This window comes from Malaclemys terrapin, chromosome 4 (genome assembly GCF_027887155.1).
Source record: "Malaclemys terrapin pileata isolate rMalTer1 chromosome 4, rMalTer1.hap1, whole genome shotgun sequence".
Classification (NCBI taxonomy): domain Eukaryota; kingdom Metazoa; phylum Chordata; order Testudines; family Emydidae; genus Malaclemys; species Malaclemys terrapin.
In genome coordinates, this window is record NC_071508.1 from 142,535,049 (window position 1) to 142,561,951 (window position 26,903).

The 26,903-nt window shown below is 39.6% G+C and overlaps 1 protein-coding gene across 2 annotated transcripts; it reads right to left on the reverse strand.

Annotated features, from left to right (window-relative positions):
- Positions 1-348: 348 nt before the first annotated feature.
- NAA30 (N-alpha-acetyltransferase 30, NatC catalytic subunit) lies at positions 349-26,657 on the reverse strand. Of its 2 annotated transcripts, XM_054026390.1 has the most exons (5): positions 26,530-26,657; positions 25,535-26,308; positions 16,106-16,229; positions 13,813-13,868; positions 349-3,672 (listed from the first exon to the last, which is right to left on the reverse strand). In XM_054026390.1, the coding sequence occupies exons 2-5, from the start codon at positions 26,303-26,305 to the stop codon at positions 3,535-3,537; spliced, it is 1,089 nt and encodes a 362-aa protein (XP_053882365.1). In that variant the 5' UTR covers positions 26,306-26,308; positions 26,530-26,657; the 3' UTR covers positions 349-3,534. The 2 variants fall into 2 exon arrangements, with proteins under 2 accessions (XP_053882365.1, XP_053882364.1); XM_054026389.1 differs by lacking the exon at positions 26,530-26,657 and having other exon boundaries at positions 25,535-26,510.
- Between the last annotated feature and the right edge of the window lie 246 nt (positions 26,658-26,903).

Here is a 26,903-nt window from a genome sequence, read left to right on the forward strand (position 1 = left end):
TAGGAGCCAACTGCCCATATTACCTCACGGGATGCCTTTGACACCTTGCAGGGTCAAGCTCACAGGTTGCCTGTCTACTCTAACTGATGCATAATGCAAACAATCACATATTTTAGTCCAGCCATAGAAATGAAGCTCATATAAATAATATTCAACATGCTTCTGAACTAGATTTGGAAATCAAAAACATATAGCTGTATGAAAGGGTCAAGAGTACAATTTTCACTTACTGATATTTCTCCATTCATCCTCTGTGAGATAGTAAAAACACACACACAATTATGTATGTTTTTACTGGCAATAAAAAATAATCCAACTAGAACATTAAAACGTGCATTTAAAAGGAAATGCATAAACAACTTAACCATATTTTATTTGACTGCATCTTATTTAGACAGCTTGCACATTCCATAACCCCACTGGTTCTTGTTCTCGCCAAAGGATAAAGGACAGAAGAACATAATCCACTCAAAACAGCAGTCCAATATTTTGAGATACACTTGATATTTTTTAGCTACCCACCTGAGCCCTGAACTCCAATATAATTTATGGTCGCATTTCTACAAAACCTGAAAACCTGGTAACTTAGCACTCAGTTTTAGCGATGTCTTGTGGTGCACTGAAACTGTGATGCGCTATGCAATGCCAATTAGATTAGTGGTGAACCTGATAGTCGTAACTTTTTTTCTTTTTTAAGCATTGTAATGCACACATCTCTGACATGTCAGCCAATAGCAGTATTTCAGGCAATATAAAGTTAAACATAAAAGTGACTTAATACCAACTCCTTAGTTTAGATTTGTCAATGCAAAAAAGGGGCAGGGAGCATGTCTTGGCAACAAAGACAAAGAACCCCAAGAAACCCTGATTATGCCTTTTTTTGCTAGACTCTATTTGAAGTACTATTTGAACTGTTTTCATGTTAATGACATTCTCATCTTGTTGCAAATTCATGACATCCCCCCCAGGCAACAAAGTGAGACTATACCAGTTTTTTGAATACCAATGTGTACAGCTTCAGTATCTTCTGTAGTGAACTCTGTGATATACAGTAGCAATATTAGACTATTGTAGACAGCACTCTTAAAAGAAAGTTACCCCCATTTTGCTCAGCATTCTGAAAGTTTGCATGGTGAGAACCACTTCTTGCCACAGCTAGACGGAATTGTATTTGAATTTTGCTCAAAAGTGTTATTTGTGCAACAGCCTGTATGAGCTATTGTAAGCTAGGTTTTAATATGCTTTTAATATTTAAACAGTAGGTGTTTTCAGATTTGACCAGCAAAGGACTTCTCTTCTGCCGTTTTTTAAACAATGAAACAAGACAGACTGGTTTGCAATTTCCAACACTGGACCCCCTACCATAGTCTCCAACAGTTGGTAACAGGACATGAAGCATCTCCTCTCTGGATCATTAGTGCCAAATGAACCAAAGCAGTTACCATTTGATAGGACACTAAAACACCTATGGGAAATTAAGTTTGTGGTGAAGGTTCAGTTTCTAGTGGACTGAAGTCCATATTACTGAAATCTTAACTACAATTGGCACCTATTGACAGTATATTCACAAGAGGCCAAGCAATGATTGATTAAGCAGAGTCAACAATATTCTTATCCCTAGAAGTTTTTGAATCAGAACAAGCATGAATTACATTACAGGGCAGTATGGTGGAAACATGCACTGCCACTGACCATAACATACCTGTTCTGTAAATAAGAGTCTTCAGTTTACATTGATTCTGGCACCATTTTAGAGGATTCATTTCATTTTAGAAATGGAAAAAGTGAAAAGCACAAATGGTGTCCACAAGCAGAGAACTTCCACGTGCCAATTTTAATTTTAAAAAAATCTTTATTTTCAAATACAATTCACAATTTGTACATGGTGAGAAATGCCTGTCACCATGTGAACGTTTGTCTGTGCAAAATAAGGCTGGCTTTCCTTTAAATCCAGTTTTCCTGCAAGGGGATGTTTTCCAAACATTACAGGAGGTAGGGTTTTTAAATGTACAGTAATTATAACAATTAAAAAACATGACTCTAACCAAACCCTAAAAACACAGTGTAATAAGGCAAATCTGAAGATTACACTCAGTACAGAAGAGCAGACTCATTGAGAGTTCATCCTTTTTTCATGGGCTGCCTAGGTTCTTCCACTTATATAAATAAACCAATGTCATCTTTTTTCAGGATGAAATACAATCCATTTATAAAATTGGTCATATATCACATTGGTCAATCCGGAGAACATACACACAGCATTACTGCTGAACAAGTTGACAGCTTTTAGGAAGACCTATGTATCCCATTTAAAAAAGGGAAGTCCCTTCCCTGCTACATTTATTTTAAAGGGGCAGGGCGGGGGAAAAAAAAAAAAAAAAAAAAAAGAACCCCCCCACAATAACTTAGCTCAAATAAGTTTTGAGAAGGTGAGAGCAGCTAAAAATGGATACAATACACCTTGACATTTATTTCAAAGATCTAGAACCGAAGATTGAAGCATTTTAGAACACTGAAGCAAAGCAGTCTGAAACCAAATCAAAGTGAAAAAATTGTTCTATTTTAAAATAGCTGTTCTTCAGAGCTTCTAGCGATAATTTTGATTAAATAAAATCATACCAATTTACATTAATTTTCTATATATTTTTTAAAATCCCTCTTTTAAAGAAAAAGTGCATCCAAAACCAGCAGAGATTTACTGGTGACATCAGGTTCTCTTTTTAGCAGCTACTCAAGGTTTTTCAAAATAGCTTAACACTTCTTGCTATAAGAAAAGATGGGCTTTCCAAACCCTTTTCTGGGAGAAGTATCCAAATTATAAAAATCTGAAATAATTTATTACCAAATTCAGAATTTAAATAAAAGCAGAAGTTTGCTTGCAAAGACAATTGAAAAAAGTAAAAGAAAAAAAGCATGCACTCAAAAATTAGAGGTGAAGACAAATATACTTATCTATACAGGCACTGGCAGACGCAATTTAATTGTTACTGTTACTCATTGTAACACACACCCCACCCTACAATACATTTTTTCATTCACTAATCACTGAGGTACCAATATTTAAGAATGGAAAATTCAATATTGAAAATAAAACCTAAAATTGAAGCCTTTTTCCAGAAAACTATGGCAAGTTTTGTATGAAATGTTAGTATACTTATAGAATTTTACAATCTACATTGGCTTTTTTCTGGAACCAAGCGTTGCGTTCCACATACAGTTTCTTTGATCAAGTGTTCACTATGTATGTAATACAGTCAGTAGACTTGCAAATGAATGAACATATCTTGGCTATCAACTGGCACATCTTGCTGGTACCAAAAGAACTCGAAGTTTGAAACAATCTGTTTTAATTCAGAACAAATGCGCCATGCCAAAGTGCAACAAATATGTGCGACACTCAATGAGACACTGACAAATAAGAGCTGCATGGAAATTACTAAGTCCACCTGCAAAGCAATTCTGTACAAATTGCATTGCATGCAAAGGACAACTCTGTGTTGTTGGGAAGTCAGTTGATTGATGTGATGGTTTCTTTTAACGCAGCCACAGTTTAAGACGCAGTGCATCAACTCCATTTAAATAGTATCTGAACAGCCTCTTATCTCGCACAAAACCAAGATTTTCATAAAGTTTCAAAGCAGACTTGTTTGTGATCTCTGTTTCCAAGACAACCTTTAAAGACAATGAAAAAAATAAGTCAATTCTGAGAAGAGTTGCATTGTTTCAGAAAAATTATTTACACAGCTATCTGTTCGGTTTTAAAACTCTTCTAGATTAATCGACTAATGGGGGGGGGGGGGAGGGCAATTTACCCATAAACAATTTGTTGATAGAACTTAATTTTTCTGTTCATTAATTGTCCAAATAGAACCCAATTTTAAAAAATGTTGCAGTTATTCAACATCAATTAAAGTTTTGTGTAATCAAATTTCATCTGTTTGCTGTATTGTTTCAATCAAGTATTTGATATTTGGAATTTATTATTCAAATTGAATGGCTAGGGACCTAAGTCACATGGTACCAGTTCTTTCAATGAATGCTCTAACCTTTGTAAACTAATTACACTTTGCCCAAAACATGATTAAACAGATTTGGCAACAGATCCAAGTTTAGCTTTTCATGAACATTTGTTAAAACAAGTATTTACATGAACATTTTTTATGTACAGAAAAAGAAGTACAAACTCAAATCAAAACAAAATTCTAGGCAGATCCAGGACCCCTAAAATGGCTGCTTTCTGCTCTATTGAGAATTTGAAAGTGGAAGGCAGCCTGGGTGAAAGTGATCGTGAAATGGTAGAGTTCATGATTCTAAGGAATGGTAGGAGGGAGAACAGCAAAATAAAGAAAATGGATTTCAAGAATGCACTTTAGCAAACTCAAGGACTTGGTAGGTAAGATCCCATGGGAAGCAAGTCTAACGGGAAAAACAATTGAAGATAGTTGGCAGTTCTTCAAAGAACATTATTATGGGCACAAGAGCAAACTATCCCACTGCGTAGGAAAGATAGGAGGTATGGCAAGAGACCATCCCGGCTTAACCAGGAGAAATCTTTAGTGATTTAAAAATCAAAAGAGAGTCCCACAAAAAGTGGAAACTAGGTCAAATTACAAAGGATGAATATAAACAAATAACACAAGTATGTTGGGACAAAATTACAAAGGCCAAGGCAACATTCTACAAACAAGAAAACATTCTACAAATACATTAGAAGCAAGAGGAAGACCAAGGACAGGTCAATGACCGGGGGGCGGAGGGGGGGGAGGGAGGGAGAAGGGGAGAGATGGACAATAACAGAAAATGTGGAAATGGCGGAGGTGCTGTGCTTAATGACTTCTTTGTTTCGGTTTTCATCAAGAAGGTTGGGGACGATTGGATGTCTAACATAGTGAATGCCAGTGAAAATGAGGTAGGAACAGAGGCTAAAATAGGGAAAGAACAAGTTAAAAATTACTTAGACAAGTTAGATGTCTTCAAGTCACCAGGGCCTGATGAAATGCATCCTCGAAAACTCAAGGAGCTGACTGAGGAGATATCTGAGCCATTAGCGATTATCTTTGAAAAGTCATGGAAGACGGAAGAGATTCCAGAAGACTGGAAAAGGGCAATTATAGTGCCCATCTATAAAAAGGGAAATAAGGGCAACTTGGGGAATTACAGACCAGTCAACTTAATTTCTGTACACGGAAAAATAATGGGGCAAATAATTAAGCAATTAGCAAACACCTAGAAGATAATAAGGTGATAAATAACAGTCAGCATGGATTTGTCAAGAACAAATAGTGTCAAACTGACCTGGTAGCTTTCTTTGACAGGGTAACAAGCCTTGTGGATGGGGGAAGTGGTAGATGTGGTATATCTTGACTTTACTACAGCTTTGGATACTGTCTCACATGACCTTCTCATAAACAAACTAGGGAAATGCAACCTAGATGGAGCTATCCTAAGGTGGGTGCATAACTGGTTGGAAAACCAGTTATCAGTGGTTCACAGTCATGCTGGAAGGGCATAACAAGTGGGGTCCCGCTGGGATCAGTTTTAGGTCCGGTTCTGTTCAATATCTTCATCAATGATTTAGAGAACGGCATAGAGAGTACACTTATAAAGTTTGCAAACGATATCAAGCTGGGAGGAGTTGCAAGTGCTTTGGAGGATAGGATTATAATTCAAAATGATCTGGACAAACTGGAGAAATGGTCTGAAGTCCTTATTGAATTTCATCCTACTTACAAATGCAAAGTACTCCACTTAGGAAGGAACAATCAGTTGCACACGTACAAAATAGGAAATGACTGTCTAGGAAGGAGTACTGCAGAAAGGGATCTGGGGGTCATAGTGGACCACAAGCATAATGAGAGTCAACAGTATAACACTGTTGCAAAAAAAAGTGAACACCATTCTGGGATGTATTACCAGGAGTATTGTAAGCACGGGATGCCTTTGGCACCTTGCAGAGTCAGGCTCACAGGTTGCCTGTCTACACTAATTGATGCATAATGCAAACATTAGGCCTCAGCTGGAGTATTATGGCCAGTTTGGGGCACCACATTTCAGGAAAGATGTTGAGAAATTGGAGAAAGTCCAGAGAAGAGCAACAAAAATGATTAAAGGGCTAAAAAACATGACCTATGAGGGAAGATTGAAAAAGTTAGGTTTGTTCAGTCTGGAAAAGAGAAGACTGAGAGGAGTCATGATAACAATTTTCAAGTACATAAAAGGTTGTTACAAGGAGGAGGGAAAAATTTATTGTTCTTAACCTCTGAAGATAGGATAAGAAGCAATGGGCTTAAATTGAAGCAAGAGAGGTTTAGATTGGACATTAGGAAAAACTTCCTAACTGTCAGGGGGGTTAAGCACTGGAATAAATTGCTGAGAGAGGTTGTGGAATCTCCATCATTGGAGATTTTTAAGAGCAGGTTAGACGAACACCCGTCAGGGATGGCCTAGATAATACTTAGTCCTCCATGAGTGCAGGGGACTGGATTAGATGACCTCTCAAGGTCCCTTCCAGTCCTGTGATTCTATATAGGGAAATTCCTGAGTGTCACACAGTTTGCCCTACACCACTCCCAGTTAGTCCTGGCATAGGTTGAGCATGGAAAGCTGTTTTTTTCTATTCCCTTGTGCTCTGGCGATTGCTGGATGTGGAAATGTCCCCTGGAAAGTATGGCAGCCATGTATAATTTACAGCAAACCTGAGCCTGGCCCAAGTTACACTGAGAGCCAAATTGGTCCCAGGCATGGAGGAGTACAAAGGTGTCATAAAATCAGCGTTGGTTCCACTCTTCTTCCCCTTTTTTCTGCTGCACTCAGCAGAGCGCTGGCACAGCAAAGAATCTAGCCCTCTCATCTAAATTTGTAAAATACACACACATTTCACAATATTCAACCAAAACTCAAGTGGATCTTATTTAACACTAAAAATGGCCTGTGTATGCACAAGAACACACAATACTTGCTCACCAAAATGAAAATGATAAGCTCTTCAGACTACAGATTAATCCATGATCAAGTGAATTTACATATTAAATATAAAAAGCATTTAATACTATAATGATGCGCATGGTATAGAGACCACGGAATTAAAGCAACATTTTGCATAATATTTGCAATAAACTATGAATCACCTCTCTTGTTGAAGCTCAAGAAAGAGCTTCTAGTGCTGTCAAACTGTAGCATTTCACATCCACTTTGCACAGGTAGAAATGGCTACACAAAATACAAGACAATGGAAAAGACAGGGCCCAAATGTAAGAGCAGCCACTTTCATTTACTTAAAATGTGCTCACCATGAACTCTGAATGCATATACTAAAACGTAATACTTATCCATTAAATTTACAAGTTTGACTAATGGCCAAATCTAAAACATCTCTGACCACATATTCCAGCCATTCATCCCCACCTTAATCCCCCCACAAATAAACCACGTCCTGGGATAGGCACAGCAGGAAAATTAAAAGGAAGAGAAGGCTAAAATAATTCATTTTTTTAAATAAGCAAAGACAAAGTGACGTAAAATAAAAAAAATAATATCCAGGGTGATTAAAACATGGTGGTCAGTTTGCTGTATCTGTATTTGTGAGACATGTTAATTCAATTCTAAGCCTCCTGGGAAGAATTAGACATTGAGTTTCTGGTTTTTAATACACCTTGTTACTTCACTGGAATCATATTATCGGGACTTCTGACTGGGCTCATTAGTACTACCATATTAATCTGAATTGATTAAATAAACATTGACTCAATCACTTATTGAAATAGTAGTAACTTAGAACTAAAGAATCAATGCTTATTTTCTATTTAATTACAATTAAAAGCTTTAAATTGCTTCTGAGCTCAGGATTAAAACAAAGCATTGTAGAGGTCAGGAAATATGACCCACAGAAGTAACAGAGTAGGAAGTTCCTTGTCATTTGCACTTTGTCTACAAACAGCATTTGTTCTCACTGAAGTTTAGCAGCTTGGTGGAGTAATATAACATCACTGTGTCCAGTTTCAACTTTGCATATTCATGATGACTTGCAAGCAACGCCAAAGGGCTGCCAACCACACCTGCAAGGCACTTATTTAAGAGTGGTTAAATGTTGAAATTCAGGTTTGCTGGAATCCCAATACTTCAGTTCTCCATTCTCCAAGACACAATGAAACAGACAATATTGAAGTACACTTGTTTACATCAGACCATAAGAAGGGATAGATAGCGTCAGACAAAGTGAAAAATTACTGAAAAATTAAATAAGGCAGTGAGCTCTGATTTTAAGAATGCCAGCATTTTAGGGTGGAGAAGAAAAACAAAAAGGCTGACTTCTGATGCTCTACAAAGCAACAGCAGCTCTATCTAGGTTCTTTTATAACACCCATTACCATGGAACCTGAGGGTTTAAGTATTTTTGTCCCCATTTTACAGATGGGAAAACTGAAGGAGATAGATTAAATAATTAGAGTACAGCAAATTACTGGTTCATCCAAGAATAGAACCCTGGCCTCGTTACTCCTAGCCAGTGCCTTGGCCACTGGACCATGCCATCTCATTACTATTGATACTTCCAGTTTAGAAGGCTAGTGTAATCTAGTGTAATTTTAACCTTCAATTAAGTATAAAATTGATCAAATATACTGCTGAAAAAAGTTTAATATTAAACACTGAACAGACAAGATATATGTACCTTGCAGACAAAGAGGATCTAAGTCACCCTGCTTGAATAAACAATAAGCAAGTGATACTGAAATGTATCTCTGTACATAGTCAAGAAGCCCAATTACATTCTCTTGGTTGTTTTTGTTCATGTTTCATTTGGTTTGGAGGCGTGTGGCTGTGCAAAGACTTGTCCCATTCCTGTACAGGCATTCCCCGACTTACGCAAGTTCGCACTTATGGAAAAAGTTCCATAATCCAGAAATTGGATTTTTGAGTTGCGGAAATTTTTGCGTAATGTATGGGTATAAGTTTTCGACTTATGCAAAAATTGAGTTACGCAAGGCTTTCCGGAACGGAACGATTGCGTAAGTCGGGGGCATCTGTATTCAGTTTCAAATGCAAGACTGTGTGATCAGTGTTCCCGCTCACTTCTGTCCTAGAGCATCTCCTACAACCAATATGCTTTCGATGTACAAGTATGCCTGTTAATTCTTTTAATAACCTAGAATCATCATTCCTCTGTCCAACTGCATGAGTCTTGACCATCTCAATCAACAGAATAGTATTTTCTATAGACGCATAAATTTTCTGAAGAAAGATCATATTTCCTATGAATAATCTGAAATATTTCATGACATCATACATCATCCTTTACAACATATACAATAAAAAAAAGCCACATTATGATGCAACATTTCATGCAACTAGATTCCTGGACTCTCAAGTTTTGCTGACTTAAAGTTGTGATTCCAGTGAGAAGTAAAGTGTCACACTTTATTGTTTAGTAGGTGTATTTATGACGCTAAAGACCAACCTAGCTGGTAATAGCATTCATGGTGACTTTCAGCTGTGGCATGTTATCTATTTCAGTGAGGCTGCTTGTGAAAAGCTGCAATTCCTTTTCACATTTTGTATAAGCCATTTTCTTTCCTAACTTTCAGAAAAATTGTGAGAATGTTAAGTATTTTTAGCATGTACTGCCAGTTTATTTTGATTAGTCAGCAGTTATACAGTGCTATGAAGATGTGAGACACTGTGCAAGTACTAAACGTTATACTTAGATTACTATGAAAGATTAGATATTAACGAACAATCCATTTTTTTCCTTTAAAGAATCAAATTCCCTCAAGAAGGGAAAGCAAATCTACAGGATGGCCCTAAATGCTACAATTTTTCAGCCAGATCTGCATTAAGGGGAATTTTCAAACCCAGAGTGGTTAAGTGGCCAACTCCAATTGAACGTCATTGAAAATATCCTCCTAAGATATTTTTACTAATGAAATGCTTATAGCACCTAAGCAATTGAGTAGTCATGAAATCAAAGAGACAGACATATTTGGCTTTTTATCAAACCACTGAGTTTTCACTTTTAGCACAGTTTGGGGCTATGCAAATACAGTCACAGGAATTCATGTAATTATGTATTTCAGAGGCATAGCTTTTAAAATTGTTTCAGGTAGACCACATTTTCTACATATTGCTCTCAGATCATGCCAGTCAATTATGCTTATTACCATAATCTACTATAAACTTGGCTCATTTAGTTCCCCAAAAACTTTAGTCCACAATCTTGAATTATCATCATCAAAATTCACTATCATTAAGTATCTCAGGAAACCATAATGTCAAAGATTACGTTAGTGAAATGTAGGGACTTGCCAGAATGTTAAATTTACACACCTCAACACTAATTTAAAGTAATCTTTTGCTAACGGTACATTCTTCAGACTTAAATTTTACCTCTAGCTCAAAATGGCTACGTCTACACATACCGGAAATCGACGCAGCTGTGATCAATGCAGTGGGAGTCAATTTAGCAGGTCTGATGAAGACCCACTAAATCAACGGCAGCGCGCTCTCCAGTCTACTCTATCGGAATGAGATGAGTAAGGTAAGTCCACGGGAGCGTGTCTCCCGTTGACGCAGCACAGTGTAGACACCGTGATAAGTCGACCTAAGCTACGTCGACTCCAGTTACGTTATTCACGTAGCTGGAGTAGCATAACTTAGGTCGACTTACCGCGGTAGTGTAGACAAGGCATCAGATATCCTATTCTACCTTGGGACTTTGTATGTTTGCCTAGTTTGTTACCACCAGCAAACAAAACAGAGATGAAACTTTTGACAGCTACCATTATGCTGTTGCGGCAAACTTTCAAGCACCACAAATGGGCAGCACCATATACTTTAGGTACTAAATGTACATCACAGTTCACCTACTGTTTCCTAAGATCTACCCCTTGCTCTTCAATACTTTGAAAAGTATTGTACAAACTTGTCAGATTACTTGCCCAAGTATTACTGGGAACATGGTACTTTTCTCACCTTTGTTCCAAGGTAAGATTTACGGATAAAGTTTCAAAGATGCATCTAAACATATTTAAGTGGGTGAACAAACAGGCACTTGGGAAAAACTGATGTTTGCACATGGGACAACATGCTCATTTTTCAAGCACACTTTTGAACAAAAATAAGATTTTTTACATTTTTCCTCCTTTACTGTTCATTGTATTCTGAGTTGCAGCAGTGAAACTGAACAATATCTTGTTCCATTCTCTCTGCCACTGATTGGGAAAAAAACCTAACAGCAGTAGAGGTACTGCAGCAATCTATAGGCTCAGGAAGACAAGCTGTAATGCTGCATCATTTCATAGTTGCCTGGCTATGTACCAATCATAAGGACTAGAAACTTAAATAAGAATTAAAAAAAACTTAAATTTTGCAGAAATGGGTGATATGGGCTTCCTCGCTCATCAGGGGAAGCTTCCCACTCTCCAGTGATGAGTAGGTCTGTGGATTTTTCCAATCCTGGTCATGAGCGAAAACTTTTCTGAAATATATTAGGAGGTTCAAGTAGCCAAAGTTGTTACTGTTGCATCACAAGCATCTGGAGGAAGTCTCCTACGCCCAGACTTAGTGCCAAGGAAGAGAAAAAATATCAAGACATATTTGCTATATTACTGTAGATCATTTATATATATTAATATCTCATAATAATGAATCACAATGAAACCTAGAATGTAGCACATTTAATGGGACAGTTTGAAAATTATATAATCGACCTAACATGGAAAATTATTTATACAGCAGAGGGGCATAGCATTTAACAAAAATGGAATGGCAGGGTCCATGTGTTGAGGATCTTGTAGTCGACATTAAATTTTACACAGTGAGAAATACAAACAATAAGGGGTATGGGACAAGGAACACAAAGATTACAATAGGAAAAACTCATGAGATGTACTTAATATTATGTGTGTGTCTTGTTAGTTCCTCTCATTTTTAAAAAAATAACCATTTATTAGTGAAGAAGGATGACTAGGGCACTAGCCTCTGACTCAGGAGATCATGTTACAACTCCCTGCTGTGCTACAAATTTCCTGTGTGACCTTGGGCAAGCTGCTTCACCTATCTGGGTCTCAGTTCCCCATCTAGAAAATGGTGATAATTACACTTCCCTATATCACAAAGCTGTTGTGACAAATACATTAAAGATTGAGAGATGCTTAGATACTATGGTAATGGGGGAAATATTGCTATCTATCTGTAAATAGCGATCAAATTCAAGGCCATACTGGAGATCAGCAACGGAAGACTGATAAAAATGAGGAAGTACTGAAGAGGTATTTGAACAAGGAAAGGGATGTATAGTGACAGGATCAGGAAGTATATTTCAAGAATAGAGGACGACATGGGTCAAGACATGGAGCTGCTTATGGGAAAAGGAAATGGAGAGTTATCAAGCTTCATTAAGTTGCCAAAGCATAAGTCATAAGCAGACAAGTGGTAGAAAAGGACATGCAGTTAGAGCAGAGCTCTGAAGGGCCCTGGGGAGAAGGAGGGTTTGAATGAGCTATCGAACAAAATCTGAAGACAACTCAAGGAGAAGGTAGAGGTAAGAGCTGTGGGGGAGGACAACTATTTTAGCAGAAGCACATAAGTTATAAGTGAGAGCCCCAATCCCAGAAATGAGAGGGCCAGAGGAAGAGGATGCAGTAATTGAGATGAGCGTTAACCATGGCATAGTCTAAGATATTGGCAATAAGGAGGATAACAAGGAACAAGATTCCGAAGAGATTATAGAAAAAGTGGCAGAGTTTTATCAGTAGCCTTGATTTGGAGAGAGATACAAAATATAGTACATTCTAGAAGGGATTTTTTTGTTTTGTTTTTTAAAGAAAACCTGCAATTTTTAGTTCAAATTTTCACAATATACCTAAATACTGCAATAGCAGGGTGCACAGCTAATCAGGATATCCAAGAAAGATCAAAGGACTGGCTAACCTCCCTGAGGAACTATGAAGATGATTTACTGTTTTAAATCACTTACATTAAGGACAACAGGTTCATGGTTCTATACTACAGGGTGGAGGAAAGTGTGTTAAGGAATAGATAGCTGGGGTAAACAGAGCAGCCTGTGAAGAACCTTATTCTCTCCCTCTCTTATTTTTCCTCTTCACCCAGTAATATTAAGACTACATTAGTTACTTCTTATAATAGAACTCATAAGTTTTCATCTAGTTGGAAAAATTTTGCAAAAAAGATAAAAAGGGATATTAACAAAATTTGGGATACAGAAAGTAAAGTTTGATTTTATGATACTGCAATAGTTTTACTAAATTCTTTGAAGAGAATACACACTAAATCACTTCTATGATTTTGTGATAATTCTATGTTATTGGGAAGTACTCTGTATGGATTTCTTTTGGATAATTTGATGATACTCTGATAAGACCATGTTTTACAGTATTACAGTTGATACGGTTTCAGTGTTTAACTTCACATGTACTAACTCTTCAGGATTCAGGATAACAACAACTCAAATTCCAAAACAAGCTCTCTCTGTTCAACAGCGGCCTTTATTCTTAGAATGTTTGGGAGCCCGGAGCACATGAATCAAATTTCAGTAGATGTATCTAACTGTTTAGTGTAATAAATATCAAAAGTATTAACTCTTATTATTTGTACATTATGTTATAGTTAACTAAACTTAAGTTTCAAAAATACTCCTCAGTTTGCCTTTTTGAAGGTATCCCATCTCCTACAATAAATGGAAGAGTTGCTTACAAGAAAACCAAGAATGCCTATAAAATAAATGCATGGATATGGAGAAGAACACAAACACTGCATAGAGTACTCCCTCAAAATTTTTGAGCACCTATAAAAACTTACCTCATCACAATCTCCTTCAACCATGGCATAAATAGCTTTCTTAACCAAATTTGTACCTGGAAAATAGATTTTAATAGCATTAAAGTAAAATACAGGTATAGATTTTTAAAAGAGATCTAAATTCAGAGAATCACCGTTTACAGATGACTAATTTTATAATATATATATATTAATTACATCCACATATTCCATTTCAATACACAGCACACTGGCATATAATAGGCATTCAAAATACCTGAAACTAGACTGCAGATTCACTGTTTGCTTTCAAGGTTTTGGCATTAAAATTGCCTTTAAACATATACTAACTATTCTGTATTGGCAAAGACTTCTACATGGCGCCCATAACAATATAATAGGTCTACAGGTATTATATAACATATACAGGCTTCTCCTTGGAATCTGAAGGTCTTTTCTTTGTCAGGATGGTGTTATAAACAGGCTTCTCAGGTTTAAAAATATCCTCATATTTTACATAATAAAGATGAATGTCAAGACTTGTTTGATTCCCTTTTGTTGCACTTATGATTGGAATCCCACTTTGAGCATATCTGAGGAACATTTCTCTTGCAAAAGGATTGCTCTTTAAAAAACAACAACAACCCCCTCCCCCCCCGAAACGATCTATAGATTTTACATTTAAAATACCAACTAAATAGATATAGAGGATGAAACCTCTTACAAAGTTTGATATATGCTAGGGACAGGCAAAGGTAAATCTCCTGAGTGGTGGTACTCTTTGTGGGGAAAAAAAACATCTTGAGAGGTACTGAGGGAAGGTACTTTGGATTTGCTTCACTTTAAAAAGAAGTGAAGCCAGTGCTACCTTGATGTTGCATGAACAGGATACAGGAGGGGCAGAGAAAGGGAGAAATCATGCAGAGACTGCACGCATTGTGGACATAAATGTAGCACTAGTTGGCATCCCCTTGTGCTCCCAAGCGTCTGCAGCTAAATTATGGGTGCCTCCTGCACGACAGTGCTTGAGGGAAAGGAGGGAGCGTGATCTCCCTGTATCCTTTCCCCTACATACTACTGTGACTATATTAGGGCCGTCATTATTGGCCCCAAACTTGAAAGTCTATGTAGGTTAGACATTGCCAAAATTTTGCTTTTATAAAAAACTAAGACTACATTCAAGATTGTTTGTGCCCTCGGGGTGAAACTTGTTTTGATGCTGTGTCATATTTGGAGGAGCTGCAGGAAGAGAAAGGGGAGAAGCACAAAAGAAATATTTTACAATACTGTCCTATATTTCTCTGTTCCAAGTCATGCTCTCTGTCCTCCATAACCAAAACAGGCTTCAAACATATAGGAAGCAAGAGTTTGCTCCATAACAAATTAGTAGCAAAGCATATCCTTGGCCTGAAATGCTGACATATACATTTTGAGTTTCAAAAGTACTGCAAAATAGAGGACAATGTTTCAGGATGCCCTATTTAAAAAAGCAGTTCAACGTTGATTTGGTAAGTGAAGATACCAAGGAAGAAATTCCTGGCATGAACGTTAAGGAAACTGTCCAACAAACTATCTCAAATTTGGTTGCCTCATAAGAAGAGATTTTTTTAAGTATATATGCTGTGATTAGCTATATGTATGGCTCCCCAAAGGGCAGTGTGTGGCACATTTGATCAAGAGGACCCAGAGGAAGAATTTACTAAAGCAGCTCACCAGGATAGTGAGTAGGAAGTTGGGAATGGGTTTATGTGCAAACGTGGGTACACAAGTTATCCATTTCTTTTGCTATTTGGCACGGATATTTTACAAGAGAAACTGAGGTGGCAGGGTATCTTTCATTTCAGACTTATGCCAAATTTACTAATTATTCAATACACCCAGGAATTTAAGTGCACATCAAGAACTCTCCAGGAAGGTAGCAAGTAAGTGTTGCTTGTCCAGACTTGGTTTTGGGGAGACTGCTACTACCAGAAAATAGGACTTTTCTTGGGTAAACAGCCTCCTAGTGTAAAAAAAAAAAAAAAAAAAAGGGGGGGGGGGGGTTTCAAGTAAAAAATGAAATAAAATTGTTCTTCATTTTTCATTGGAAAAGAACTAGAATTAGTTATTGCAACACCAAAGTTGTAAAATACAATATGAGACACAATAGTAAGTGTAGACAATCTCCAAACGACTTCAAGTTATTCTGAATTAAAGAAAAAAAGCTTTCTAGGAAAACAATCTTTTACCTCTGCAGAAGCCTGTTATTTTTGTGGCAATCTTCTATTCCAAAAGTTACAACCATCCCAACAGGGTTATTAGAGTTTGAATAAGAACATGGAGAGGCTATTCTTACCAATGCCTTTTCTTCTGTATTTGGAATCCACTGCTAACATGGCTATATAACCTCTGCGGAACATCTTTTTGTGCATATCCAACTTGCAGACGATGGCACCTACACACTCCTCACCTACCATGGCCTTAAAGACAAACAAATATCTATGTACATTCTAAGTATGTGAAATACAATGAATGCCAACAACAAAAAAGTGAATTTGTTTGCCTTTTAAATTACAATCTTACGTGCACAAAAGTAACAAATAATAGCTTGCACTATAAAATTGTCTATACAGTTCAAACATATATCTAAAGTACAGATGGGAAACTTTATCAACACCACTCTTTATAGTATTTCTCAAAGTGACATAAGAACCAGAGTTTACAGTCATTCCACACAGAACTCCAATGGGAGCGGAATTCGTATACAAGACAAGACTCTAGAAATAGGTCCTTCGATCTATCCTTATTTACTCACATTTAAAAATAAAGTCATGGCAGCCTGAGTAAAGGTAAGAGTATAAATAGGCTTAGAAGGATTAGATTTTTATCAACAATTTCGCTGTACACATGGAAGCCGACAAAAATATTTCCCTCAATGACAATCTAAATGTACAGATAGGCAAAGCAAAAAAAATAATAATCAAAAAACACTGCTTCAGAACTCTGATTTATGGATATTTCCTTTGTATATTTTGACACGTTAAGTTGACAATCTATATTTTAACAGCCTCAGAGTCTGTCACTTAATAGTCTGCAAAAAGAACAGGAGTACTTGTGTCACCTTCGAGACTAACAAATTTATTAGAGCATAAGCTTTCGTGGACTACAGCCCACGTAGTCCACGAAAGCTTATGCTCTAATAAATTTGTTAGTCTCTAAGGTGACACAAGTACTCCTGTTCTTTTTGCGGATACAGACTAACACGGCTGCTACTCTGAAACTTAATAGTCTGACATTCCCCGCCCCATAATTCTTTGCATCTGTGAAAATTTAAAGTAAACAAAAATAAAAAAAGTTTAAAAATAAACATTGATATTATCCATCAAAATTATAAAAAATCCAATTGAATTCTGTCAAGAGTAAGTATATAAACTACAAACTGAATTTATTTTTGCATGCAATTTCCATGTTTGCTTACAAAAGCTATGAAAGACTATACTTGTTTTAAGTTTCTGTTAGCAATTTTTTAACCCCAATAACATAATGGCTCTTATGAAACCCCTTATGTTTTATCTTTAACAAGTGTTTCTCTTCCTTGTTACTGGAATGAAAAGTAACTATTCAGACAAAAGTATTTTTACCAGTAATTTCATGCATTTCAAATACCTTTAATTCAGAGTTCTCATTTACTTAAGAATTCCTCATTGACAGTTAGTCCCAGTGACACTTGTCATGAGAGGCATGGTCATGATGACTTAGTCACTCTGAAATACTTCATGTTATGAAATTTTAAATGTATATTAAATAGACAGAGTGATTATAATTGCTAACTGCATTCACACAGATTTTACATGAAATATATTGGGCCAGAGAAGAAAGGAACAAAAAAATAATGTGGTTCATTGAAGAATTAGGCAGGGGGGAGAAATCACAATCCTTTATTTATGACATTACAGCCTGCAGCAAGGATGGGGGTGATGTCACAAATATAGTAGGATAATGTCTAAGCAGAAAAAGTCCTTTTTTCCATTTATTTTTATATATATATATATATATATATATATATATAAATGCATTTTTAGGTCTCAACCTTACTCTTGGAGCCACAGAACTCCTCAATGAGGCTGTGTATAAGTACAAGGATCCATCCAATGGCTCCTGTTGCAGGATGAGGACCAAAGTTTTCCTTCAGGAAAAAATATGCATCCGAAGAAGTGGGTTGTAGCCCACGAAAGCTTATGCTCTAATAAATTTGTTAGTCTCTAAGGTGCCACAAGTACTCCTATTTTCCTTTAGTCCTTTTAATGGTCCTGCTCATGAGTGGTGGGTTATTATTGTGTGTACAAATCCACTTGCCACGAGCCCCCATTGAGGGAGAGGTGCAGCAACTGAGAAATTAGCAGTTGTTTCAGATTAGCTCCATGACATGGGGGGAAAGATTTTATTCCCTTGACTACAACACTTTATTCAGACTGTGTGTGCAGACTGTTTGGGCCCAAAGTGCATCAAGCACTGAAAGAAGTTTCTAAAGTAAACTTAGCAAGAATAATTTTTTTCTTAATGTACCCAGAAGAACTTGTCTACAATTTAGACAAATAGCTTTAAAAAGATCAGTTTAAAAAACAGGGGGAAGGGGGAAGAAGAGGACACTTTTGAGATATAGCACACCCTACAAGTTGTTTTGCTTTGCATTTCATAATTTAAACAGGCAAATCAAGTTGATTTCTTTCCATTTCTTTAAAAGAAAAAACACCTCATCAACACTAAGACCTAGTATGCCAAGTTTCAGCTCAAGGCAAGTTTTGTATATCGCAGCTCAGGCCCTGAGAAACATAAGGCATTACAGTAAGAGCTGTTTTATCCAGCATGTTGGGGAAATGGGGGGTGCCGGTAAGTGAAAAATGACAGTTAACTAAGAGGAAGGGAGTTTGAATGCAGGCGGGGGTGGGGAGCTGGGGTGCGGGTGCGCAGGCTCAAAGGGAGTTTGGGTGTGGAATGGGGACTCGGGGCAGTGGGTTGGGGCGCACTCACCTCAGGTGGCTACCCGCAATCGGCGACCTATCCCGGTTGCTCCTAAGTGGAGGCACGGCAAGCGGCTCCGCGCTGCTCCCACCCTGCCCTGAGCGCTAGCTCTGCAGCTCCCATTGGCTGGGAACTGCGGTCAATGGGAGCTGTGGGGGCAGCGCCTGCGGGCGGAGGCAGTGCGCAGAGCTGCCTGCTGTGCCTCCACCTAGGAGCAACCAGGACAGGTCACTGCTTGTGGGGAGCCGCTCGAGGTGAGCACCCCCCGGATCTAGCACCCCGTACCTCTCCTGCACCTCAACCTGCTGCCCTGAGCCCCCTCCCGCACCCAAACTCCCTCCCAGAGCCTGCACTCCACATTCCAACCCCTTGCCAGCCCCGTGCCAACCAGACTATAAACTGGAATTTCAATGAAAATCAGAAATGCCGGTTTATAGAGCTTTCTGGTTGGTGAAGCGTCAAATAAAACAGCTTTTACTGTATACTGGAAGAACTGACAGACTCTTAAACAGTGCTGCTACAATGATGTAGAGTACCTGATGTGATCCCACACTTTGATTTAAAGCAAACACACACCTCTTACCTTTAAAAGAACATAATGGTGCAAATTACTGTTCATTTAGAATCATACAGAAAACTTTATAGATAACATAATTGATACATTTTGAGAGAAGTGAAATTCGATATAAACAGGACATAATAAATGTATATACCCACGTTCCATTGGCTACAAATAGTGTTCATTTTTATTTAAAAAGAAAACTGCATTACTGATCTAGCAATTCAGTGACCCAAAACTGCAGATTCACTGATCTTTGTGGTTACTGTCAGAAAATAGTGATAAGTAACAAAGTGGTATTGTACATGTTTTTCAGAAGACCTTTTCCTGCAGTTCTTAGACAAGGTTCCCAGTGACTCCAGTGGCATTCTGCTTGCATAAGGACTGCAGGATCAGGCCCTTAGGGTACGTCTACAATTACCGGAGGGTCCGGCGGCAGGCAATCGATGTTCTGGGATCGATTTATCGCGTCTGGTTTAGACGCGATAAATCGATCCCGGATCGATCCCAGAAGTGCTCGCCGTCGATGCCGGTACTCCAGCTCGGCGAGAGGAATACGCGGTATCGACGGGGGAGCCTCCCTGCCGCGTCTGGACCCGCGGTAAGTTCGGACTAAGGTACTTCAAATTCAGCTACGTTATTAACGTAGCTGAATTTGCGTACCTTAGTCCGAAGTGGGGGGTTAGTGGGGACCAGGCCTTAGTTCCCTTTTCCCTCTTAAAGGTGAAAAGCCTACTCCAGCATGTAAAATTAACAGTTTAGTTCACTGGCATTCTGAAGAGGAAAGTGGAAACAGCCTAAATAAAAACAGACTGAAGCAAAAGTGAAATTTCCATACAGGATCATTTCAAAGCAAATGATTAAGAGCCAAATTCTGCTTTCAAATACATGAATGCAGCTCCCAGTGAAATTACATGTAAGTTTTTAACAGCAGATTTTGGCCCCAAGATACCAACTCTACAAACCAAGTATTAAATATTTCCAGTACTAAAGGTGTTTGTACTGTGAGATTATTTTTCAGTCCTACATTAGTCTAAATCTCAAAGAGTGTTAACATGCATAAATTCAATTTAATAATTTGTTACCTGTTTTCTTAAGCAAGAAAGTTTAAATATTTAACTAAAGAGATGATTTAATCTCATCCATGTATTGCAAGAGTTATTACTACACTGTCTACATTTTGCTTCTACATATGGATTGGAATATTAACTAAAATAAAAACCCAATTAAGTCTTGAAACCAAAGGCTAGCACCTTTCGGAGCCACATGATGTGTCTCGGGTTTTGCTATCGTATCACCAACTGTGCAAAGAGAGGAAGGATGGTCTAGCGGTTAGGCCACTAGCCTGGGACTTGAGAGCTGTGCCACAGACTTCCTGTCTGCCCTTGGGAAAGTCACTTAGCCTTTCTGTGTCTCAGTTCCTCCATCTGTAAAATGTGGATAACAGCACTTCCCTACCTCACAAAGGCATTGTGAGGACAAACACATTAAAGACTGAGAGGTGCTCAGATACAGTGCTGGGGACCATACAAGTACCTTAGATAGACAGAAGCAACAGACAAAGTATTTCAGTTAAAAAAGTAACAAGCTCTGGGAGAAACTTGTGTTCTTAACTGAGTTAAGTTGAAATACAAAAAGAAATAGCTGTGGTAGAGTGCAAGACTGGGAGTCAGGTGTTCTAGGATCTATTCCTGGCTCTGCAGTGACCTTGCTGTGAAGGTTTGGACAATTTCCTGGCCTCTCTATGGTTCAGTTTCAATGCCTTAATTTTTCTCACTGGAAAGGAGGGAATACTTCTCAAAGGGGTCTTATGAGGTCTTATGTCAATATAAAATGCTTTGAGATCCTTGAAGGGAATATGATACAGAAGAGCAACATAATAGTAACCATAAAAATCTCAGTTACAATCATTAGGGATTTATATCCGAACACCTGTAATCTCTTTACTGGAAGTACAAAAAAATTACTTTTAGAACTTGTAGAATTTAGTTTAAATAGAACTCCTCCTACTGCTAATAACATGAAGTTAAGAACCCCATAGAAGTATAGAACTTGAGTAGGATCTACAGCTGATTTTTGTTTTTTGTTTTGTTTTGGGGGGGGGACGGGGGATTTGCAAAAGGTATCAATAATCAGAAGGAAATCTACTTCTATATATTAAGCAACATGTCTTACTTTACCAAATCTTTGGAATAGACATGGGTTTGTTTAACTTCCGCTTTCTAAACTAAAATAAACACCTTCCCTAAGCCCTCTAATGGCAGCCATAAATGGGAGAAGTTTTGTAACTTTAACCATCCCAAAACTAGAAAGTTTAAAAGGCGCTACAATTTTTTTTTAAAATATGCTCACAACTTTGTATGATGGATAAACCTGTTCTAATTAAAGATGTTTCACACAAGGCTGAACTGGGGAAAAACATGTGGTCTTAAGTCATTTTTGATTGACAAACGATTGTCATACTTCATTTTTAATTGCCATCACTGATGAGAAACTGGACTCTCAGATGAGAACAAAAAAAAAAAAATTACACTTTCAAGGCATCTGCAACTTAAGATGAATGCCTACTTTATCAGCGATAGTCACAAATCCGAGTTCCTAACTCAAATCAGTTGTTGGGTCTTGTCATGGGCGAAGACTGTCAGTTTGATGGGCCCCTCCTATGACAAGTCAACCTGTGGAACTCTTTGTCAGAGGATGGTGTGAAGGCCAAGACTATAACAGGGTTCAAAAAGAACTAGATACATTCATGGAGGATAAGTCCATCAATGGCTATTAGCCAGGATGGGAAGGGATGGTGTCCCTAGCCTCTGTTTGCCAGAAGCTGGGAATGGGCAACAGGGGATGGATCACTTGATAATTACCTGTTCTGTTCATTCCCTCTGAAGCACCTGGTACTGGCCACTGTTGGAAGACAGGATACTGAGGTAGATGGACCTTTGGTCTTATCCAGTGTGGCCATTCTTATGACTTGCACTAGCCTAGTCAATGCAGCCAAATCAATCACATGCTGGATGAAAGAGCCGGTGATCCAACATCCCCCCTACTCCCTCCAAAGCCAGTTACAGGACTATATTCCCAGCTGAGTTTTAAGTTCCCTCAGTTTTTAATTTATAAGTTCCTGATTGAAACTGTAAGAAACCAATGCCCTATACATTTGAAATAAGAGCAAACACCTCAAAGTTTCCTCTTTGCACTCATGAAGGCCAATTTCCAAGTGTTCTACTTTAGCAACCATGTATGCAGCATTCCCAGTCCACTCCCAAAGAGAAAGTTCTGCTCATTTAGGTGCCCAAAGATGTCAACTAGTTAGATAAGTATGTTGCCCAACATGTTGAAGGTTTCAGCAAGGGATGATTCAGGAAAACATGCCATCTTGGTCTTAACTGAGAGTGGACTTAGCACTTTATCTTGTGAAAGCCACCTCCCTTCAGCATGAAAGAAGTTGCTGGTGAAGGGAACCCATCAGTCAGGTGTTCACTGAACAACTTTTAAGAAGTTCACTTCTCTATAAGTTTCTTAAAGGAGTGGTGCAATCTTTGTGGAGTTTTCTTAACTGCCAAGTTCTTGCTGTGTAGGAAAAACAATGAAGCCATGAAGCATTGGATGCGATGTTTTTGTTCTGCAGGACCAGGTGTCTATTCTTTCCTGTTATCATCTTGACACTGCTCATGCAAATTACAATAGAATGCTCCCCACAAATGTGGAAAACTTTGATTCCCGAAATGTCTCAATAGGCATTTGTCTGTTGTGTGTACATGGCTCAGCTTTACAAAAAAGCAAGTCTTCAACAGACCCTTTAAAAACAAACCTCACAAATGCTAAAATCTGTGCTGTATCAGAGGCATCAATTGATTCAGCACATTGAAAGGCTTAAGAAGTCTCTTTTCCCAAGTTTTGAAAGCAGCTGCTTTTGAACATCCTCATCAATGTTACTAATACAACACGAAACAAACTTATTTGATAACAGCACTGTTTTCAATTTGTTAGCTGCATTAGACTAACATTTGAAGCCACAAGTATACAGTTTTCCACAACTGTATGTGCTTTTACACTGTTGTGATTCAGAGATACCAAATCTGAAGTATATCTGTATCAACATTGCCAGTTTGAGTACTCAAGTCTTGTTGTTTTTTTAAGGCTTCACGTTTTCCCAAAACACACCCTTAAAGATAAACCTGAGGTTTCTTCTTTCCTCTTTGATGTTGCAATCACTTTAAAGACTTTATAGCTCCACAGCCAGCACTTCAGAGCACTCTACATGCTGGTTTTGAATCCACGGATGTAAAACCATGTCTCATGTGTCACATTCCCACATTTTCTTTGAGGATGTCACTGAATGACTTGTCACTGTCCTTTTCATGAAACAGTCTTCCTAAATCACTCCTTGGCAAGAACTGAGCTCCACAGACTAAACAACATATCCTATATGATCATGCAATGCTCAACAGTGCCTTCTGGACGGATTTCTGCTGACACATCCAGCATCCCAATTCAGTGCCGTGTGCACATATGGGTACTTGGAGTTTCATGTCACATAAGTGCTTTTAATAGGACTTGTTTTGTATAAGGTAAATCTAGACACACCCAAGTACAGACTTCATACTATTTTATCAGAAGAACATCCTGCACTACTCTGCATCGAACCACTAACTGAGGTTCTTACATTCAACAATATGGTGGTCCAAATAGGATACATCGTTATAAGGCTTCTGTTGTATATCCATTTTTAACAATTTCACACGTTTTGCACAACTTCCCATAACCCTACTGTACCCCCTTGTAGGGGTCATAAGACCCACTGTTTTGGAAACTCTAGTACAGACCATTAAATTACGCCCAAGGTTAACACTGAAAATATAAGCACGTAAGCACCAGTAATCCACAGTAAAGGTATAGTCACATCTTAGTCCCATGTAATAATAATTATTCCCGAGTGAATATTTGCAAGCCACGTGTGATTAACGAATAGTATTGTACATAAAGGAAAAGAGTTTAATAACTTATCAGAAAGAACTTCTGCCTCCACAAAATTAGTTACACCCTGTCTGTAGTGTAATAGCTAGTCTTTAAACTGTTCCCAAAAGATCCATAAAATGTTTTTCCTTCTTTTACTTTGTATTTAATTTCATTTCACCCTGATAACTTTTATAAAAATGATTTCATACAAATATTGGCTTTCCTTGTGTAAATGGAAACTACCTATAATCTATCATCAAGGACAATGTTTACAGGATCAAGGCCATACACTTACACACATACTTTGTTTTAAACATAAGTATTCACGTGCATAAAGTCCAACATGCAGAAACATCTGCAGGATTGAGGCACAAATGTTTCTCTAGACAACTTACATATGGGGCTCACCCCCATATGATTAGTGTATAACACTAAACTTTTTATTACTAAAAAGGCTTTAGAACTTAATACTAACAATGTTTTCTTTAAGATAAAGACGTTCAAGCCACTGACAAAGGCAGCTAATGGACTATTAGTCTAATATAACAGGCAGGAAACAAGATTGGATGTGTTATTAGCACAGTATTTGGACATAGCATGACAATTATTATGTTTTTACATATACTGTGACTTTTGCACTAGAAGATAGTTGTATTTTGTGTTTCATTTTCGACTAGTTTTGTAGATAAAAAGTTTGATGTTTGCAAAAGCTTCAATTCCATGAAATCTGTCCATCTCATTACATTTACAATGTAACTCAGACCATATCTTACAAGTGAATTGCTGTGCAAAACAGTCCAAAGTATCTTGAAAAAAGTTATCAAATTAACTCACAAGACTTGCTAGTTAAGTACTGTTACTTCAATTTTACCAGAGTGGAAACTGAGGCAGAGAATGAAGAAATGAACTGCAAGAGGTCACAAAGAAAATCAGTGTCAATGGCAGGCTTAGAACACAGGAATTCCTGGGTCTCAGTCCCACGTGAAAACCCCATTACTCTACTTGAATCATTCATTTATGCGTGTAACTATGTATACTTTCTGTATTGTCTACACAGAGCACCACAGGTGCGCAGGGCACATCACTGCTAAATAAGACAGGGTATTTCCAGACCTCTCTCCATCCCGTGACCATGAAAAAGCATCAGTTGGCACTTCAAGCTTCCCCATAAATTCCACCCCCTTCCAACCTGCTCCCTCGACCCTAGACCCTTCCCAATGTCTTCCCTCCTCCCCCGCCACTTACCAAAAAGCAAAGCTGTGGCCAGTTGTGGATAAAATACCTATACGTGTAAATGGAGTAGGGTTCAGACAGATCTTTGGTGATCAGTCTCATGATATCGGGCATCTGCAGCTCGGACTCATACCGGACGTATCGTATCGTTAGGTCCTCCTCGGGAGGAGAGTCCGTCCCCGAGCCTTTCAAACTGCAGCCTGCTGCTAAGGATGTGGAGAGCAGCAGCAGGGACTCCTCCTCCTCCCCTTCATCCCCCTCCTCCGGCTCGTCCTCCTCCAGGCCAGGCCCCCCAGCCAGTCCATTGCGGGCTGCAGTGGCAGCCGCAGGCTGGCTCCTGTCCCCTGTGGCTGCCGGGGGCGCAGTCCTCGCCTGGGGCTCGGGGAGGTGGTTGGGGAGGGGGGATGAGCACGGGGCTGCGGCCGGCGGCGGCTGTCCGGGGCCCATTGTTTTGCCGGCTCGCTTGTTCTCCGGCCCCTCGGCCCCCTCCGAGCTCAGGATCTTGCTCTTGAGGGAGGCTCGGAGGTGCCGCAGCTCGGGGCTGATGAGGCCGTTGAGCTGGTGGTTGTGATGCGGCGGGTGGTGGTGGTGGAGGAGGCGGTGCGGCTGCGGCTGCGGCCCCCCCTTGCCGCCGCCTCGCGGCTGCTCCTGGCCGCCCTCCTCTTCCTCCTCCTCGTCCAGGGCCCCGGGGCAGGCGGCGGCCCCCCCTCCTCCGGGGAAGGGGGAGAGGGCGTCCCCCGGCGGGGCGAGGAGGCTGCTCGGCCCGGGCGGTACCTCGGCCATGTCCTAGAAGAGAGACCGACACAGACCCAGAGAGAAGGAGAGCGTGAGACGGGGCAGCCGCTTCCCGGGCCGGGCCGGGCCGGGCGGGGGCGGCGCGGAGCGAACAAAGGTAGGGCCGGCCCCCGGCCCCGCCTCACATCGCCGCCAGCGGCGGCTGCCCGGGCTCCTGACCCCGCCGCCGGGCCGCGTCCCCCTCGCGGCCTCCTCCCGCCCCGGCCACTAACCCCAGCGTCTCGTCAGCTCCTCCTCGGCTCCCACTCTCCACTCATCCAGCGGCCGGAAAGCGAGCCCGCCGCTGTCGTACCCACGGCAAAGTTTCCTGTCAGGCGTTGCGACACTTCCCTGCCGGGCGGCTGGCCCTGGTGAGGGACGGGCGGAGGCTGGAGCCGCGTGACAGCCGAGAGGCCTCGGCCTGGGCGGGGACTGCGCAGCGCCTGCGTGTGGCGTCACTTGTGTCAGGCCTTAGAGAAGCAGCTAGTCCCCGGGCTTCTCGCCCGCCATGGGGCACGTCCCACCGTTATCCCCATCGGCCCCCCCCACCGCAGCCGTGGGGCACGTCCCACCGTTATCCCCATCGGCCCCCCGGAGCCATGGGGCT

Bases quoted from the DNA above. Each gene is read 5' to 3' on its own strand.
- NAA30 (XM_054026390.1), bottom strand. From the start codon at position 26,305: ATGGCCGAGGTACCGCCCGGGCCGAGCAGCCTCCTCGCCCCGCCGGGG. The intron at 16,230-25,534 runs GTAAGTGGCGGG...TTTGTCTTTAAG, and splicing joins GGCCACAGCTTTGCTTTTTG to GCCATGGTAGGTGAGGAGTG. The intron at 13,869-16,105 runs GTAAGAATAGCC...TCTATTTTCCAG, and splicing joins ATACAGAAGAAAAGGCATTG to GTACAAATTTGGTTAAGAAA.